The sequence below is a fragment of the Oculina patagonica genome, chromosome 7, assembly GCF_052425735.1.
Source record: "Oculina patagonica isolate OP01 chromosome 7, crgOcupat, whole genome shotgun sequence".
NCBI classification, from domain to species: domain Eukaryota; kingdom Metazoa; phylum Cnidaria; class Anthozoa; order Scleractinia; family Oculinidae; genus Oculina; species Oculina patagonica.
Window position 1 is genome coordinate 33,086,293 of NC_135764.1, and position 15,984 is coordinate 33,102,276.

The following is a 15,984-nucleotide window of genomic DNA, read 5'->3' on the forward strand; positions in this document are numbered from 1 at the left end:
TTAAGTTTAAAATGCATCATAAAGCAACATTTAGCCCTGTTCAGTTCTGTCATCCGGCAGAGGGGGGCTTATATCCGGGAGGGCTTATAATCGGATGTATTTTTTTGTTGCCAGATAGATGGGCCTATAACCGGGGGAGCTAATAAGCGGGAGGGCTTATAACCGGAATTTTACGGTACACAGTTTGAAGTATTGTATTTTAAGGCGCCTTGATAAAAAAAAGAAGTCACGACTTGCTTATAATCACTGAACAGTTTGAAGCATTTTTTCCTGGGATTTTAGTTGCTTCTGAACTTCAAGGTTCACCTTTCTTTCGCATTCTTCAACCGCGTTACTTCCCTGTTTTCATCGCGCGCTGATATGTAGAAGGATTTCGTTACTTCCGGTCTTGATTACTCGCGGGGGCATGGATCCAAGAATGATTTGGACGCCATATTTTGGTAAAACAATCGGTGAAACAGGTCGCACACCACACAAAAATAAATTCCTATATACTGCGGATGCTCTGCTTGTGATGTGGGCAAAAAGGCTGTTGGAGTTAAAGTGTAAGTTTTTACAAGTTTCTCAAAATGTTGCTGGAATATCTAGCCTGTGATACAGATAGTTTCCGCATAGCTTTTTCAGCTGAGTGATATGCTTCTGCTAAACTGCATGTATTAAAGCTTAAATCGCCTATTAGCTTCTTGATGGTGTTTTCCAAGAAACTAAATCCTAGCTAGTATAAGTCGATTTAACAGGATTTGTTTGACTTGTCAACATCCTTGCTTCTGGGTATTTTATTTTTGGACAGTTCTTCCTTCCCCATCCTCCCCTCCCTCAGCTCTTCTCCCCCCCCCCCACACACACACACACAAGCTGTTCCAGCTAAATTGTAAAGGCCTGCTTTATTAATCTGTTCTTTTTGGAACTGGAATAAACATTTTTGTAAGAAAAACATGTTGCATCTGTCCACCATTGGCAGTCTGAGTTGGGTACCCTCAATTTCCTCTATGTCATAAAGTGATGGATAAATAATTGTGATTATGTGGTTCGAGAAAATATCCATACCCCCCACGGAAGGGATTTGCCCTATGACCCCCCCCCCCACCCTTCTGGAAATTCCAATTTAGCTTCATACATTACTTTAAAGTTTTGGGTCCTTGTGACAACCCCCCCCCCCCTCCTCCCCGGAATTTCCAATCCCTTCTGTGGGGGGAGTATGGATATTTTCTGGAACCACACATTAGTGCCAAGACTGTTTGGTAATTTTACTGGCTTGACCCCTAGGACAGCAACAGGGATATGTTAGGGAATAGAGGGGCATGGCATGGAATCTTGGTGCCCTGGGTGGGGTAGAGAAAGACTCAGGACTTTGTTAGAAGTGTGAAAAATTGGGGAAAGGGGATTCACCAGATTTTAAATTTGGAGGTTAAGGGAAAATATTACCTTAAAAGGAATAAAACAAAAACAAAATAGATTGAAACAAAATAGATTGAAATTTTGTCTACCACTTCATTATCTACAGGGGTGAAAATTAAAATCTATTAAGCATTAATCGTACACAAGTCAAGTATATTTCCATTGAGGTGAAACAGGGTACCCTCCGTGCTGATTTGGATTGTAATTTGCTTTCCAGATAAAGAAGTACAACTGTTTAAAAGGATACTAAATAAGTGTTTATATAGGTAAGTTTGTAATTTATTATATTTATAATTTTACATTATAACTACCACTTTCACCTCATTCTTTGTGTGTTACTTAGAAAAAATCTGAACTGTTTATAAGTAGAACTTATTCAATCTGGAAGTATGATGAACGGATGTGATTCTGGAAGTATTCAATCTGGATGTATGATTCTCCAAGCACTATTTTATGTAAAGCTGTCATTAAAACTTGAGTTTAGTGCCAGCTGCATGGACCCAAAGGCTTCTTGTGGAGTAATAAATATATCATGTGATAATAGACTTGTATATCATTAGTATTTTTAACTCAAAAGACTGGGCAGTATAAGATAAGGAACAACAAGTATCCACCAGCTGTGTCCAGGGTTGTCATTAAGGGTCGTAACCTAGTGTAAAACCTGTTACGGCTGAGTTAACTCAATGTTACGGGTGAAGATGTCCATTGGTGTTATGTTACACTTGTGTAGAGAGCAAAATGCGAGGGTTAATAACTTCATTGTAACTATGAAGTGAATATATGAAATTCATATATTTGTGCTGCGGATATACATTTTAAGCAAATGAAAGATCATCGCAGTAATGTACTCAACTTACTGCTTAAGTCGAGTACATTACTGCAATAATCTTTCATTTGCTTAAACTGTATATCCGCAGTACAAATATATGAATTTCATATATTCATTTTATATCTTCTCCATCCACGGGTATATTACGAACTCACAAGTGACCAGCTCCCAGTTGGCTTGATTGCTCAGTTGGTTAGAGCGCTGCACTAGTATCACAGAGGTCATGGGTTTGATTCCCGTTCAAGCCTGAATTTTTTCAGGCTTGCTTTTCTCAACTGCTTAAGTTGAGTACATTACTGTGATGATCTTTCATTTGTTTAAAATTCATTTTAACTGCTGCTTAAAAACTTTATGACAGTCATGTTGTCAACTTCTTAGTTAATGTTATGCTACTTTTAACTGCAGAAATTCTTCAACAAACACTTCGTTTGAAGTCATCACAGAGCTATGCCACAAAGTTTCTCCCCCAGGCTATGTGCCTGAACACATCAAACGTCCGCCTTATGCTGACAGTGGTGTACCTCCAGTAGTGTCCAAATCCATAGAGATAAAAACAGACATGCAAATTGCTGCAATGAGAACAGCATGTAGAACAGCACGGAAAGTCCTTAACATTGCCAGAGATAATGTCAAGGTGAGAGAAGTGATGAGAAGACCAAGACTCATGTAAGATCTATAATGTTGTTTACAAAACACTAAAAAAAACTATGAGTGCAATCAATGCAGTTTTATCAAAATTTCTTTTCACTAGGTCAATTTTAAACCAGTAGTGAAATAAGTCCTCTGAAGTCCTCCTGTACAGTTTGTATTTGGAAAATGAGCACTCACTTCTCCCTAAAACAGAGACGGGCAAGAGAGGACATCAAAAATCGAGCCTAAGTTTAATTGAAGGGGTGTTTGGAATAGGGCCTTAAGTGGCTCCTGTTCCCATATGAAATTCTCCCTTTGATTTACAAGGTTACACAGGGAAATTGAAAGAAGAATATAGCAATTTATCAGTAGTCACTTAGGGCTTTACTTCCGTCACCCCTTCAATTGCTTTACATTTTCACTCATTGCATTGTATGAGAGACAGTAACACAAAACTTCAAGTACAATATATTGAGTGGAGAAGATTCACCTTGAACTTTTTGATTATTATTATTAAGGTAGGAGTCACAACAGAAGACATTGACAAAGTTGTACATCAGGCAGCCATTTCATTAGGAGCTTATCCATCTCCTCTGAACTACAAAAGATTTCCCAAATCTGTTTGTACATCAGTTAATAACGTGGCTGTTCATGGAATACCTGATAGGTACGTGTAGTGATAGAACTGATACAATTAATAATTAAACACTTTTTTGTATGTTTCATATAAACCACACATAACTATAAGGCACACAGATGTCTTTCTGTGATGATTCTCATTTACCAGTAACTCTTATAAGTAGCTGCTTTACTCACAGTTAACAGATCGGTAACTGAAAAGGTGGCCAACATAGACAGATTTGGAGGGAGGGCCAAGGGACTGCATGTGCAACCTACACACCCACTTCATTTGGGAAATTATAATCTCTTATTTGAAGTCTTAACTTTTCATTACACTTCACATTGCATCCAATATTAATGATCCAATGGCATTTCCTAAGATAATGCAGGAAAGCGTGGAAGTCTTTAGGCAGTTGACTGAACTTTAATGCTTAAAAATGCCCAAGGTTGTGGGAATATCTTAATAAATACAAACAGTGACTGTACTCTGCATTTTACTATTGCAGTAGACCCTTGCAGGATGGTGATATCATAAGTGTGGATGTATCAGTAAGTGTAAAAATACATTGAATCTGACATGCATCGAGTAAGATATATTGCTACATAATTATAATTATCATGCAAGGTTGTTACCAGGTTCAAAAGAGGATGCCTCTGCGTAAGCTCAAGTTGTTACCAGTCTTGTCTCGGTTTCTCAGTCAGTTAGACTGATTTTCGAATGGACTTGTGTACCAGCATTTATCTGTTTCTCAGTTTCTGTATAAATCTCAGATTATTGTTAAACCACAGGCCACTCACTTGGGGTTCAAATTTCCTTGTCCTGCAGTGCCACACTCCATACCCTCTTGTTTGGAAAGATATTCCTGGCCAGTGGTACAACAACCTAGAATTAAATTATTGATAAAAGATTAAATGAAGGCATGGCGTCAAGAATGACACTTTGGTTTTTTGGCCATTTTTGAAAGTGCTCAAAAATAGTGGAATTTTGGCATGGGAACTTCCTTTAACATGAGAAACATTGTTCCGAAGTTTTTTTCCTGCTTGTTTGCACTTTGTTTTTGAGAAATATAGCATGCAAAAAAACTCTGAATTTAGGAGCAGCTTTCTTCTTATTAATGAATACAAAACACTGAAAAGAAAGCGGCTTCTAAATTCGGAGTTTTTTGCGTACTTTATTTCTCCAAAACAAAGCGCAAACCAGCAGAAAAAAACTTTGTAATAATGTTTCTCATGTAAAAGGAAGTTCACATGCCAAATTCAGCTATTTTGGAGCACTTTCTTAAAAAGCCAAAAACCAAATGCCATTCTTGCTGCCGTGCCTTCAAATGGAATGTTTGTGTGTCAGAAATCCAATCGAGGAGTAGCAGCAATTTTCCTAGTCGTTTTGTCCTTGAGAGCAGCATTTATGTCTTGTGGCTTAACTCAGCAAATCTTTCTTTAAAATATTATTGTTTACCTGAACAACAACAATTTTCTCAGGTCTACATTGGAGGTGTACATGGTGACATGTGTGAGACCTACTTAGTGGGTTCTGTTGATAAACAAGGACAAAGATTGCTAGAAAGCTCTCAACGATGTCTCGATGCAGCTATTAATATCTGTAAACCTGGCATAAGGTTTTCTTGGATTGGTAATACAATTGAGTAAGTGAGATATGTTTAACATTTGGAGTGACTTAGGTTAAAATAGCATTAAATCACTGCAGTAACGTAAGGTTTCAGTATCTATAAAGCCAAGGGGTCCTTTAATTTTCTGCCTTTGTTCTATTTGTCTGTAGGTTCATGGCCAGGAAGGATGGATTCACAGTTTGCCCTAATTTAGCTGGTCATGGTATTGGATCCATATTTCATTGTCCTCCAGAGATTTTGCATACAGGTGTGTTGTTGTCAGGGAACTGTATTGGCTTGAGTGTATGTATATGTATTTATACCATGCTATAGAAAATACAGCCAATCAGAATACAGGAAAGCCGTTGTATATTCGACGGTATTCAACCCAACCTTCCCATCGTGCGCTGCGATTGTATTCTCGACGAAATTTAGTAAGCGTATTTTCTATGGCATGGTATAAAATAGTTACACAACACTTTCTCGTGGTATACTATGGAATATCCCACTTGTCACTTGTATTTTCTTGGTATACACACTCACCTAAAGGCTCGTGTGTATACCGAGAAAATACCAGTGACTCGTGGGATATTCCATAGTATACCACTCGAAAGCGTTGCATAACTAGTATATATTCTGCAAAGTGTAGATCTACCAGTGACTATTTTATATATCAGTGGAAGTACTTTGTTTTGAAGTTATTTTTTTAACCAGTGTAATAAACCTTTTCCCAGCCATCGTTGCAACATTAATTTAATCAGTTAGCAAGCTTTGTGAATTTAATCCTTACACATTAAAAAAAAAAAGAAATGGTGTTCAACCCTTAGGGGTACTGTCATCTCAACTTTAATATCATAGTTCTCTCATTTCTTATAGCAAACAATAAACCTGGAAAAATGGCACCAGGAATGACATTTACCATAGGTAAATATTTGACTTACTCTCATACTAGCAACTGTGGGCAGGCTCTGGTGTAGGAATACATGCACGAGCATTGGAGTCATGAGAGCGAGTCTGCGAGTTAAGCAAGCTGGTGAGGAGAAGTATTTAGGCAGAAACACAGAGAAAGTGACTTTTAGATCTCACATCTTGCCAGCATTCTTATCTTGCTGACTTGACTTTCTTCTGGCTTTGCCACTTGTGTGTACATGTATATTCCCAAATTTTATAGGGACACTGTCACTGGGATTTTAAAGCTTTTTGGTAAAAACTACTGAAAATTATTGGCGAAATGCACCTAGTGCATCAAGATGGAGATATAAAGTAAAATGTTGGTCAAGAAGGGAACCATAATCATTTTTAGGTGATTTTTAACAAAATTGGACCACTATTCGTAGTTTCCATATGTCTAAATTTACTGACTCTTGAGTTTTTAAGTGAAACTGGTGAAAGTGTCCCTTTAACCCTGCTTGCCTGCTACTCTCATAGTGGCTCACTGCTCAAGTGTAAATGGATACCTGACAAACAAAGAGCAATAGCTTGCAATGGATTATTTATATAAATTAGCATTCTAATGCTAATGCTAATTAGCATTAAATTTAGCATCCCAATTACTCACCATGCAGGGGATTGACAAGTTTGTGATCAGAAATTCTCCAAAAATGTGCAATTTTTACTTTCCCAAAGCAACTGTGACTGGCCTACTAGATGGGTGCTAGTTGTTATCCCTGTAGTGGTGTGTCTGAATTTAATTATTTTATTTTGATTTTCTCAGAACCTGTCCTTTGTGAAGGATCTCCAAAAATAGAAATTCTAGAAGATGGATGGACTGTAATTACAAAAGATGGCAAAAGGTACAGTTAATTTAATGTAGCTATAAAAAAAATAAATCAGTTTGTTTAAGTGCCAATGTACCTATCACTGCTGCACCAATTGGAAATGGAAGAGAAACTTGTTAAAAATCCCTACTGGTAGGAGGCTGACCGGTTGGCTATTTACGAAGCGTGAAGGAGTTGAATTCGTGGCCACGGAACACAAATCCATCCGGTTGGCTATTTACGAAGCGTGGAGGAGTTGAATTCGTGGCCACGGAACACAAATCCATCCACTGGCAGGAAGCTGACCGGTTGGCTATTTACGAAGCGTGGAGGAGTTGAATTCGTGGCCACGGAACACAAATCCATCCGGTTGGCTATTTACGAAGCATGGAGGAGTTGAATTCGTGGCAATGGAACACAAATCCATCCAGCGGCAGGGAGGAGGATTTGAACCTGGGACCTTCAGATTATAATACAAGTCCAGCCATGTAACCATGTAATCTCCTAAACATTTCACCTCTTATATAGTTTTATATAGAACATGCATGCTCATAAGTAATGTTTGTCTCCACATTTATTAATGCCGGCAGTTGCGGATCTTGGGGAGGGGCCCAGGGGACCTTATTTTTAGAGCAAATAGAGGCCCAAAGAGCCAAGAACATTTTTTTCGAGAGCGCCCCCCCCCTCCCCCCTATTCTAGGGTCTGGATCATCGGGGCCCCCCATATCTGAAGGTCTGGATCCGCCACTGCAATGTTTTGTTTAAATTAAGACAACAACAAAATTTACCATTTTTGAAGTACAGTAGAACTCCGAAATTCTCAAGTCGAACACGGAAATTTGACCCCAGATTTCTTGAACCAATTTTTATTTCCCTTGGAGGCTCAAAATGTCGTGGTTCTGCTGAAGTAATTTTACAGTCAGTGACTCAGTTTGAGCATACAAGATTATTGTTAATAGTTTTAGTTCATTTTAGTTTTTTGTTTATTTGCTTATCAGGACAGCACAGTTTGAACACACAGTGTTGATAACTGATACAGGTGTGGAAGTACTAACAGCTGATACTGATGACTGAACCAGCAGCCCACAGTAGATGTTATGTATTATAATTGATCATTGATTTTTACAGAAAACACTGAGTTAAATGGAAATATTAGGAAACAAGCTTTTCAAAAGTCACTGTATTTTTCATAAGAAAGAGAGAATAAAGTTTGTATTAAATATCTACTTGGTAGTTTTTTGTTTGTTTTGTTTAAAATGGTCAGTCAATATGGGAAGTGATTTACTTCTGTCACAGGTTTTACCAGTAAATTTATATTTCCCCCGTTTGATAACATCCATGGAAGATCTTCAGCATAATCTACACAGAAATATGAAGCCTGGACTGCGGAGTTGGATAACAGAACTGAGTTTTCTAGTTTTACATCCAGATGAAAATAGTGTCATAACCAACCATAGCCAGCCTGCATGTAGGCGTCTCCTATCAACTTTGCTTTTGCAATGAAGTAAAGGAAATGAGAGACATCTGCATGCAGCCGAATGCCGGTCATAATGCGCGCAAGATGATCCGGTCACGGCAGAGGCTGCAAACCAAAGCAGGGACTTCCATCCGTGCACATATCGAGGGCAACGAAATCAAAAGAGTTGACTCCTTGAAGTCTCTTGGACGTACAATTGATGAGACCCTTTCCTGGTCCAAGCATATCATTAATATATCCAAGAAAATTTGCTCAGGAACAGGCGCCTTGAAGCATGTGAGACCGTTCATTAACACACACTCCGCTGCAAAAATTTATCAAGCCTTGATCGAGCCTCACTTCATGTTCTGCAGCAGCGCATGGGATTGTCTCAGCCAAACTTTGAGTGATAAGTTGTAAAAACTACGAAAACAGGGTTGCAAGGATAATGACGAAATCTAGCTATGATGCTAGTGCGGATCCTCTCCTTGATATGCTTGGATGGGACAGGGTGTCAGTTAGCCGAACAAAGGCAGTTATCATGTTCAAAACACTAAACAAACTAGCGCCCTCTTACATGCAAGATGTGTTCTCCGCTCGTAGGTTTCCCTACTGACAGTATCCGTAACTCTGAGAACATTCTGCAAGTACCTAAACCAAGAACTAATTATCTAAACGCATTAAAAATTATAAATTTAAACATTCAGTGTTAAAAATTTTGCTTAAAACGACAAAGTATCGCAATAAAGCAACGTTGCTCCAAAAAACTTTCGATAAAACTACTCACTGACCCTTTTAACCTTATATAAAGACACGAACTTTTCTCATCATGGTTGAGTTCTGGTAACTGAGAAAACAGAAAAGACAACTTTTCTTTCATTCTTAAAAGTGAATTACCTTTAGCAACTGAACTCGAAAAAAAAGTTTGTATCGTCTAAACTAAACCCATTTGTTCGGATCGAAACTAGCCCCTCCCTCTCCGCGGTCCCTGCCCATTTCATATAGTTGGTCCCAAATAAACTTTTCTCATTCTGTAAAGCTAAATGAGATATTATGCATCACATTGTTCCAAATTTATTCTTCTTTCTCAGATTTAGCTGTAGTTACAGTCAAGTACAAGTACGATTTAGAGTTGCAAGGTCCGAAATTTAAAAACGAACTTTAAAATGACTTTTCATAATCGGTAACAAAAATAATAATCCATACAAAGTGCATAAAAAGCAAATGTTCCGAAATTGTCATTTGCATCCCTAAAAGAAGTGTACCGATAGTCAAAAGTCTTGACGACATAAATTGTCCTTTACGCATCACAGTCTGTGAGAGAGGAGTAGGCGAGCCATCCAAAAGACAGCATGTCGGTAAGTTGCGATTCCACAGCTTCAACTAATCATCTCTAGAATCTGTTGGCTTATTGGAGGGGCATGAAGGAGTAAAGTTGAAATTGGGATTTGGGGGCAAATGTTTATTGGGAAAATGGGGTTTCGGGCACCGGGACAAGGAAGGGTAAGGGGTTAGAGCTCGGGGCGGAACAATAGACCTGGGAATGGGATTTGGGTAAATTTAAGCTGGGAAATGGGATTTGGGAAAAATAAGGGTAGGGAAATGGGAATTTAATTTGCCCCCCCCCCCCCCTTCTCCCCTCTTCAGGACACTCTTATTGCCAACAGACTCTAGGGATGGGTGGGGGAGGAGTACCACCCCCTTCGTCACTTTCCTCGTCGTCTTCATCTTCAGTCTCTTCTTCGTCACTAGATGCAGTACCAGTCTCTTCACGGTTGTCTTGTGAAGCTCGCCGTGCCTCTGCAGCAGCACGCATGCGTCGGAATCCTAGCTCGCGAGTTCGTGCTGCTCTGTCTAAAGCGCGATCCACATTGGCTATCAGCGTGTTGATTTCCATGTTATTAACGGCCATATCAAGACGTATCTTGAGAAACTCAAGAAGTTGCAAGTGGCTGCTCCGCTCGGGCTTCTCAGATACGCGGAGCGGTGCAAGTGCTGAACTTGATTCTTCGTCAAGACTGAGCTCCTCGAGATCGGCGTCGCATTTGGGTTCTTCAAGTGGTGATGGAGACGACAAGGACGCGTTTGATTCGCTACCGGTGATAGGCCGTTTTATGCCTTCTCCGGGAAAAGTTTCCTTCGAGGAATTCTCGCTCGTCGCGGATGGCTGCACAACGATAATACTCGCATTTGACGCGTCGGGTTCGATCCCAGGACTTTCTGGTGTTTCTTGAATCGGAAGGGCACGTCCAATGATCGTTAAATCCTCAATTGACTGACGTCCTTTACTCAAGCACTCGCTCTTTGTATCAGCATTACCGGCACCATTAGATGACTCTACTGAAGTAATGGAGAGGTCATCTCTCGGTGTTGACGATGGAGAGTTTTTTCGAGAAGCCTTGGTGTTTTTTCTTCTTGTTAGTTTGAATCTTCGTTTTCCTTTGGCATTCTTCTCTCGTCCTGACGAGGATGCGCTATCGTCGCTTTCCGTACAACCTGAACAACAATTTCCCATCTTTGCGCTCCTTTACAGCTGACAACAACTTATTACATCACAAATGTAATCAACTTGACGTCTATATTAGAATGCAGTGTGAATGCGGGCGCTTTAATTTTTGAACGACAAATATCAGTAATGAAATTCGAAAAGCTATTTTACAAAACAGCTTACAAAGCATTCCGTTTTCGTCTTAACGTTGAGTAATAAAAAATTCTGCGTCGAGCCTCGTAGCCCTATGTATAATAGGCCTGATTTTATCCCGGTTTCTGTAGCATGAAGCGACTAGCAGGTGTATTTCACTCCCCCTGGATGGGATGCTAGTAAATCGAAGGGTTAGCTAGCAGCATTAGCTAGCCGCTACCAACTTATACACCTGGGTGAAGAGAGGCACCATGAGAGTAAAGTGTGTTCAGGGACCTGGCAGGAAGAATTTAAGAATTTGAGTGGAGGGGGGGGGGGGGGGGAGCTAAAGTCGATCCGGGGGCATGCTCCTCCGGGAAAATTTGGATTTTAATTTCTGTTAAATACCAGAAAATACGCTTAAAATAATTTTATGAGTATTGCTCAGTAAAACGACAAAACGTTGCGATAAGGAGTCGTTGCTCCACAAAACGTTCGATTTAACCACGCACCGAGTTACATCAAGACACGAACGTTTCTCACCACGTTGAAGTGCCCACAACTGAGATGTTACCGGAACGAATGAAAACAGAAAAGACAATTTCACTTTCATTGTTAAAAAATGAATAACCTTTAAATCGAGCTCGAAAACAAACAGTATTGTCTTATTAACTTAAACCATTTGTTCGGATCGAAACTGACCAATGATGGAACGGGCCTTTTTAATGAGAAGTCCACTCGCCCTTAAAAGGCCAGTTTTTAATAAAGGGTATGATCCTACAGTAGCCTTACATTTTTCGATTATAACTGAAAACGTTTAAGACAATTGTCCGCATTTACTTGTTTTTTTTATGTATCTAAGTTGAAGGCGAGTCTATTTTGGCAATAGTATTTGCTGTTACTTTCGTCCTTCAATTACAATCTAAATCAATAATATGGCGTCTAGAAACCATTTTTTTCAGTATATTTTTCGTTTGTTTTTCAATTCATTATAATTTTTTTCTTGTCAGGCTGAAAAAAAGTGTGGGGGGGGGGGGGGCGCCTCCCTCTCCGCGGTCCCTGTCTTACGCCTCAACGGGCACCCACATGGCAATCACGTAAAACAATATTATAGATATTTTTGTATCATTTTTTCTTTACTGATGTTTTAACCGTGATTAAATAAAGTTTTATTCTATCCTAGAAAAAATTCCCCCGACATTACGCCCCTATGAATTTTACCTAGAATATGTTATCTTAGTAAATAATAAAGATGGTAGATTTTAAGCTCGGTGATAAATAGTGAAGAAATTATTCTACATGACACGAGCGTGGGACAAAGAAAAAATCTGAGTCCCCGACGGGAATCGAACCCATGGCCATGGGTTCGATTCCCGTCGGGGACTCAGATTTTTTCTTTGACCCACGTTCGTGTCATGTAGAATAATTTCTTCACTCAATATGTTATCTTGTTTTCGAAAACCTTTGGTATGACACGTTTTAAGAACAATAAATATACAATTAAAAATGGAAGAGTAACCAGGATTCATAATCAAGTAAAATGTTTTTTTTTAAGCGTTCTCTGGTTAAAAATTTGTTAAAAAATAAGCTTTCGGCTGCCAAACTACAGCCTTTAACGGGGTAGGCTGTAGTTTGGCAGTAGTTTGGTAGCCGAAAGCTTATTTTTTTTAACAAATTTTTAACCAGAGAACGCTTCAAAAACATTTTACTTCATAAATATACAGCCAGTTTTTTTCCTTGGGGCAAGTTATTTTTTTACGTGATCTATATTCCTTTAAGGGACCGTTTTGTCTTGGGAGCGTTATTACCGGTTACCATGCGGTTAAAATTAGAGCACGTGCAAAATTAAATTCAAACTATATTAAATCTAACTTGACGCGTATGTACGTACGCATTGCAAACCTGTGTTTTAAACTTCCCCCATCATGCAGCGCAATGTAAGAGCGCCGAACTAGTTCCAGTACTTCACGTCCAACACTGCATATCGTGTCAGTGTTGCACCATATTGACTGAGAAGTTTATAATTCTCTTGCTCAAACGATTCGTTCACGGTTTGGGATATCTAAAATCAGAAATTTTCTGGTTTGCGTGAAGTTTTAAAAGAGAAATGCACCTGAAGAGTTCTGCCGGGCGTCCGAAAGGGAAGTGTAAGAGTATGGTATCATCGTCTTTGAACCACTTGACGAACAAGAAAGCAAACATGGCGGCTGAAGTCAATTTCACCGGCCACGTGGAAACCACCGTTGCCAGCGGCTACACTTTCTGTGCGTCGCCTCTGTACGAATCCAAGCCTCGTCTTTGACAATGGTGAGTCTACATTGTCAGTCTATCTCAAACTAAGTTTAATTCCTTAGTTCATGGTTATATTTACGTGAAGAATTCGAACTCTGAGAAGTTGTACTTTGAACGGACAGTTTTAAAATATTAATTTTTTAGATTAATTGTTGTAGTTTTACAAAGCTTCCATAGTGTTTTCTCTATTTAAATTTGTAAAACATCTCATACAAATTATCTTTAAAGGGAAACATTTTTTTGTTAGATTATAGTGTTCAGTTTGTTTCACAAATCCACTCCACTAAGATGAAGCTTTTTAAAGATATTTGTTCTATTTTAATTTTTTTTTAACTCGCTACAACAACTGCTCAGCTTTGGAATAGTGTATCAGGTTCTGTTCTTGAAGGTGATCTATTCTTTTACTTCATTAACTGATTTTTATTTCATTTGAGGTCATATACCTACAAGTAGGGCTGTCATTAAGGGCTGTAACCTGTAATACCTGTAATGGCTGCATGTGCTTGACGGGGCCTTGCCTGTCGATGAAACATGTATGTATAATTAACCCACAAAGTAACACATTTGAAACAGGTGTGACGATCAAAACAACAGGTGACTTGAGGCTGAGTGGCAGCTGTGTACAAGTAATTTTTGTATTTACTGTAAATTTCTTTTCCTACATTAGGGGTTGCCAACCTTGCCTCCCCACAAAAAGAGCAAGATCTTCTCAAGAGCCCACTACTAGACCAAGATGGCAGCCTCTGGTCTGTGGATCTCAGTTGGGACCAGACACGTCTCGGAGAACTGTTCTTTGACCAGGTTGCTGAGCTTGAGAAGTTGATACCAGGGGAGAGTTGCAAGGAAAACGTTTTAGAGAAATCTTGGGGTTCAAATGCAGAGTTGTTCAATGATGGTGAAGGGGCAATTGAAGAATGTGTTGGACCGATTGAGGAACAAGACAGGAAACAGGCTGTTGGTATCTGTGGTGGTGATGGTGATGCCGAATGCGAAGATTTAGAAATGATTGAGCAACAAACATTTAAGCATTCAAGTGTGCTGAGTGGGGAGGCGACAGCACTGTTTGATGTTTCCCAAGGTTCTCCTTCCTCAACTGGAAGTTCTTGTAGTGACGAAACTTCAGAGAAGAGAATGAGAAACAACAAGGCTTCCAGAAAGTTCCGTCGCGCAAGAAAGGAAAGACACCATTCCTTGTTTGCAAGGGCATCAAAATTGGAGCAAGAAAACCAGTCATTAAAGCTTCAAGTAAATGAGATGATTCAAGAGATCATTTCCCTGAGGTCCATGCTCCCAAAGAATATTCTGCAAGTTTAACTCCAAGCATGATGTTTTTTCTCCTTGCAACATTAATGCATCATAAACAGACAAAATGCAAGAAAATAATCATTTGTGATATTCTCTTGATATACCACTATTTTCTCAGAACTATTATTAAGAGAAATGTGTAACACATGTATGGAGAATTAACATTGTGAGCTTGGGACTGAAAGTGTTAAGTTTGTAGTAGACCACAATCATGTAAGTGTACTCAACAGTACAGGTAAATATATAGTACATAGTTTTGATTAGAGTGTGCTTAGTATATCCTTATTTGTTTAAAAGTAAAACTGTTACTCAACAAGGCTGTGCTTGGTTGATACATCATTTCCCAACTAACTTTTGTTTTGGGGCAACAAGAAGTGATCAGTAGGAGCCTAAATGCTTCTTATTTGTTTCATAGAGCACAGCTGCTAAAAATATCAGATCAATGTAATGTTTCACAATTCTTTTTAGTTGCCATTATATTAAGGGAGGTGTAGGATAATATTGTCACATAACTCCCAGGGAGGTATTAAAAATTACTGCTGTAGCGGTATTTAAAATCATGTGACTATAAAGTAGCTTTGTAAATTTTTGTGGGTGAATTTGGTTTGTTCAGTTGTACTGGCAACTTTAAGCTTGCCTTTTTCAATGATCCCAAAACAGATATCATATGTAGATAGTTTTTCATTCTTTTTGTCAGTCCATATTGGTATTGTGTGAAATCCTGTACAAATGGAATTAATTTACTGTAGTAGATTTCAAAGACTAATATCAATTTAGGGCCTGTAGCAATGTCAGTGTTAAAACCATTGTGCAGTACATGTCTCTTTGGAAATATGATTCAAACACCAAAACAAAGAAAATTACTGGTATCTCCCAAAGAAACAAGGATGGATTTGATTGGAGAGAACTAAAATTGATTTGAACCTCGAGTTTTTTTAATCAATTTTAAACAAGAATCAAATGAGTGCTTGAAAACCATCGTTTCTCCATTATATGAAGCAAAGGTGATCATACTGTGTGTAAAGTTTTGGTGCTAATGTGAATTTTTTTTTAATGTTCCAGTCTTTCACAGCTACATATGTGCTACAGGCCCATTTACTTTGTCTGAACAGTTGTGACTTGAAATAAATTAGGATAATGTCTCAATTGTTGTGGTATTTGGGGTTTTGTTATAAAGTATAAATAGTGTGTTTGGACCATACTGTATGATCACTTTAGAGAGGGTGCATGCACATTTTTAAACCATTTACTGTGTACTGGGTTTGGATAATGCTTATTAAATTAATAATAAACTAATATTAATCATAATTCTGGCTCTGATTCATTTTTATCGATAAATGCACAGACAATGTGTAGAGTAGTGTTGTACGGGGCACCTACCTTGTAGCCTTGTGGCCACCGTATAACACCCCACTATTTCAGATGTTCTTTCATGTGTACGTTTTTGTGTACTTTTCCAACAAATGCAA

The 15,984-nt window shown here is 38.8% G+C and overlaps 2 protein-coding genes across 2 annotated transcripts; both read left to right on the plus strand.

Annotated features, from left to right (window-relative positions):
• Window positions 1-193: 193 nt before the first annotated feature.
• On the plus strand, window positions 194-8,066 carry LOC144660095 (methionine aminopeptidase 1D, mitochondrial-like). Its single transcript, XM_078520652.1, has 10 exons — window positions 194-545; window positions 1,616-1,664; window positions 2,633-2,861; window positions 3,376-3,524; window positions 3,985-4,027; window positions 4,958-5,121; window positions 5,256-5,353; window positions 5,962-6,009; window positions 6,800-6,878; window positions 7,841-8,066. The coding sequence occupies exons 1-10, from the start codon at window positions 407-409 to the stop codon at window positions 7,914-7,916; spliced, it is 1,074 nt and encodes a 357-aa protein (XP_078376778.1). The 5' UTR covers window positions 194-406; the 3' UTR covers window positions 7,917-8,066.
• Window positions 8,067-13,118: 5,052 nt separating this feature from the next.
• Window positions 13,119-15,823, plus strand: LOC144659390 (uncharacterized). Its single transcript, XM_078519798.1, has 2 exons — window positions 13,119-13,182; window positions 13,878-15,823. Exons 1-2 carry the CDS (start codon window positions 13,119-13,121, stop codon window positions 14,522-14,524), a joined length of 711 nt encoding a protein of 236 aa, XP_078375924.1. The 3' UTR covers window positions 14,525-15,823.
• The last annotated feature ends 161 nt before the right edge of the window (window positions 15,824-15,984 follow it).

What these genes read in the sequence shown, in the direction of transcription:
- LOC144659390 (XM_078519798.1), top strand. Translation starts at nt 13,119, where the DNA reads ATGGCGGCTGAAGTCAATTTCACCGGCCACGTGGAAACCACCGTTGCC. An exon ending in TGCCAGCGGCTACACTTTCT is followed by an intron (nt 13,183 to 13,877) that starts GTGCGTCGCCTC and finishes TTCCTACATTAG; the next exon opens with GGGTTGCCAACCTTGCCTCC.
- LOC144660095 (XM_078520652.1), top strand. Translation starts at nt 407, where the DNA reads ATGGATCCAAGAATGATTTGGACGCCATATTTTGGTAAAACAATCGGT. An exon ending in TGGATTGGTAATACAATTGA is followed by an intron (nt 5,122 to 5,255) that starts GTAAGTGAGATA and finishes ATTTGTCTGTAG; the next exon opens with GTTCATGGCCAGGAAGGATG. An exon ending in TCCAGAGATTTTGCATACAG is followed by an intron (nt 5,354 to 5,961) that starts GTGTGTTGTTGT and finishes CATTTCTTATAG; the next exon opens with CAAACAATAAACCTGGAAAA.